Source organism: Scyliorhinus canicula, chromosome 1 (genome assembly GCF_902713615.1).
Source record: "Scyliorhinus canicula chromosome 1, sScyCan1.1, whole genome shotgun sequence".
NCBI lineage: Eukaryota > Metazoa > Chordata > Chondrichthyes > Carcharhiniformes > Scyliorhinidae > Scyliorhinus > Scyliorhinus canicula.
Window position 1 is genome coordinate 76,853,576 of NC_052146.1, and position 2,882 is coordinate 76,856,457.

Here is a 2,882-nt window from a genome sequence, read left to right on the forward strand (position 1 = left end):
GGTCAGGGCACGGAGCGCGGTTACAGTGAATTCTAGTGGCCGCAGGGGTGAGGGTCAGGGCACGGAGCGCGGTTACAGTGAATTCTAGTGGCCGCAGGGGTGAGGGTCAGGGCACGGAGCGCGGTTACAGTGAATTCTAGTGGCCGCAGGGGTGAGGGTCAGGGCACGGAGCGCGGTTACAGTGACCCCATTGGCCGCAGGGGTGAGGGTCAGGGCACGGAGCGCGGTTACAGTGAATTCTAGTGGCCACAGGGGTGAGGGTCAGGGCATGGAGCGTGGTTACAGTGACCCCATTGGCCGCAGGGGTGAGGGTCAGGGCACGGAGCGCGGTTACAGTGAATTCTAGTGGCCGCAGGGGTGAGGGTCAGGGCACGGAGCGCGGTTACAGTGAATTCTAGTGGCCGCAGGGGTGAGGGTCAGGGCACGGAGCGCGGTTACAGTGACCCCATTGGCCGCAGGGGTGAGGGTCAGGGCACGGAGCGCGGTTACAGTGACCTCTAGTGGCCGCAGGGGTGAGGGTCAGGGCACGGAGCGCGGTTACAGTGACCCCATTGGCCGCAGGGGTGAGGGTCAGGGCACGGAGCGCGGTTACAGTGACCTCTAGTGGCCTAAGGGGTGGGGGTCAGGGCACGGAGCGTGGTTACAGTGACCTATAGTGGCCGCAGGGGTGAGGGTCAGGAAACGGAGCGCGGTTACAGTGACCCCTAGTGGCCACAGGGGTGAGGGTCAGGGCACAGAGCGTGGTTACAGTGACTTCTAGTGGCTGCAGGGGTGAGGGTCAGGGCACGGAGCGCGGTTACAGTGACCTCTAGTGGCCGCAGGGGTGAGGGTCAGGGCACGGAGCGCGGTTATAGTGACCTCTAGTGGCCACAGGGGTGAGGGTCAGGGCACGGAGCGCGGTTATAGTGACCTCTAGTGGCCACAGGGGTGAGGGTCAGGGCGCGGGGAGCGGTTACAGTGACCCCTAGTGGCCACAGGGTTGTTTGTCAAGGCACGGAGCGCGGTTACAGTGGCCTCTAGTGGCCACAGGCGTGAGTGTCAGGGCACGGAGCGCGGTTACAGTGACCTCTCGTGGCCGCAGGAGTGAGGATCAGGCCCCGGGAACATTTACGGAGACCTCTAGTGGCCGCAGGGGTGAAGTCAGGGCAGGGGGACCGGTTACAGTGACCCCTAGTGGCCGCAGGAGTGAGGGTCAGGGCGTGGGGAGCGGTTAAAGTGACCCCTAGTGGCAGTAGAGTGAGGTTCAGGGCACGGGGAGCAATTACAGTGACCTCTAGTGGCCGGTGGAGTGAGAGTCAGGGCGCGGGGTGCGGTTACAGCAGCCACTCGCGGTCGGAGGAGTGAGGGTCAGGGCGCGGGGAGCGGTTACAGCGGCCACTCGCGGTCGGAGGAGTGAGGGTCAGGGCGCGGTGAGCAGTTACAGCGGCCACTCGCGGTAGGAGGAATGAGGGTCAGGGCGCGGGGAGCGGGTATAGCGGCCACTCGCGGTCGGAGGAGTGAGGGTCAGGGCGCGGGGAGCGGTTACAGCGGCCACTCGCGGTCGGAGGAATGAGGGTCAGGGCGCGGGGAGCGGGTATAGCGGCCACTCGCGGCCGGAGGAATGAGGGTCAGGGCGCGGGGAGCGGGTATAGAGGCCACTCGCGGTCGGAGGAGTGAGGGTCAGGGCGCTGGGAGCGGTTACAGCGGCCACTCGCGGTCGGAGGAGTGAGGGTCAGGGCGCGGGGAGCGGTTACAGCGGCCACTCGCGGTCGGAGGAGGGAGGGTCAGGGCGCGGTGAGCGGTTACAGCGGCCACTCGCGGTCGGAGGAATGAGGGTCAGGGCGCGGGTATCGCGGCCACTCGCGGTCGGAGGAGGGAGGGTCAGGGCGCGGGGAGCGGTTACAGCGGCCACTCGCGGTCGGAGGAGGGAGGGTCAGGGCGCGGGGAGCGGTTACAGCGGCCACTCGCGGTCGGAGGTTAGAGTGCGGGGAGTTGGTCTTTGAATTGAAGCGTGTGGTGCAGTGGCTGATCGGAGGAGAAATGCCGACTTTCGTGCTGAACACAAACCTGAGCCGCTCCACCATCCCGGACGTGCTGGCAGAGGAGCTGACGATGGTGTTGGCCCAGGAACTGGGCAAACCCAAGAAGGTAGCCGGGCGTAGGACAGGGAGCGGGCCTCCTGCAGCCCCCGGAACCCGGGCTGGAGAGAGAGGGACCGGGTCCCGGGGAGAGAGAGAGAGGGACCGGGTCCCGGGAGAGAGAGGGGCCGGGTCCCGGGGGAGAGAGAGAGAGGGGCCGGGTCCCGGGGAGAGAGAGAGAGGGACCGGGTCCCGGGGAGAGAGAGAGGGACCGGGTCCCGGGGAGAGAGAGGGGCCGGGTCCCGGGGGAGAGAGAGAGGGGCCGGGTCCCGGGGAGAGAGAGAGAGGGACCGGGTCCCGGGGAGAGAGAGGGGCCGGGTCCCGGGGGAGAGAGAGAGAGGGGCCGGGTCCCGGGGAGAGAGAGAGAGGGACCGGGTCCCGGGGAGAGAGAGAGAGGGGCCGAGTCCCGGGGAGAGAGAGAGAGGGACCGGGTCCCGGGGAGAGAGAGGGGCCGAGTCCCGGGGAGAGAGAGAGGGACCGGGTCCCGGGGAGAGAGAGGGGCCGGGTCCCGGGGAGAGAGAGAGGGACCGGGTCCCGGGGAGAGAGAGGGGCCGGGTCCTGGGGAGAGAGAGAGAGAGGGACCGGGTCCCGGGGAGAGAGAGAGAGAGGGACCGGGTCCCGGGAGAGAGAGAGAGAGGGACCGGGTCCCGGGGAGAGAGAGAGAGAGAGAGAGAGGGACCGGGTCCCGGGGAGGAGAGATATGGACCGGGTCCCGGGGAGAGAGAGAGAGGGACAGGGTTCCGCGGGGAGAGAGAGAGAGAGAGA

General features: G+C 67.7%; 1 protein-coding gene across 1 annotated transcript in view; it reads left to right on the forward strand.

The window, feature by feature from the left end:
- The first annotated feature begins 1,911 nt into the window (after positions 1 to 1,911).
- Positions 1,912 to 2,882, forward strand: part of mif (macrophage migration inhibitory factor) — a 6,445-nt gene continuing 5,474 nt past the window's right edge. The window contains exon 1 of the mRNA XM_038793467.1: positions 1,912 to 2,127. Coding sequence (XP_038649395.1) covers positions 2,020 to 2,127 — 108 coding nt within the window. The 5' untranslated portion in view covers positions 1,912 to 2,019. The remainder of the gene's footprint in view (positions 2,128 to 2,882) is intronic.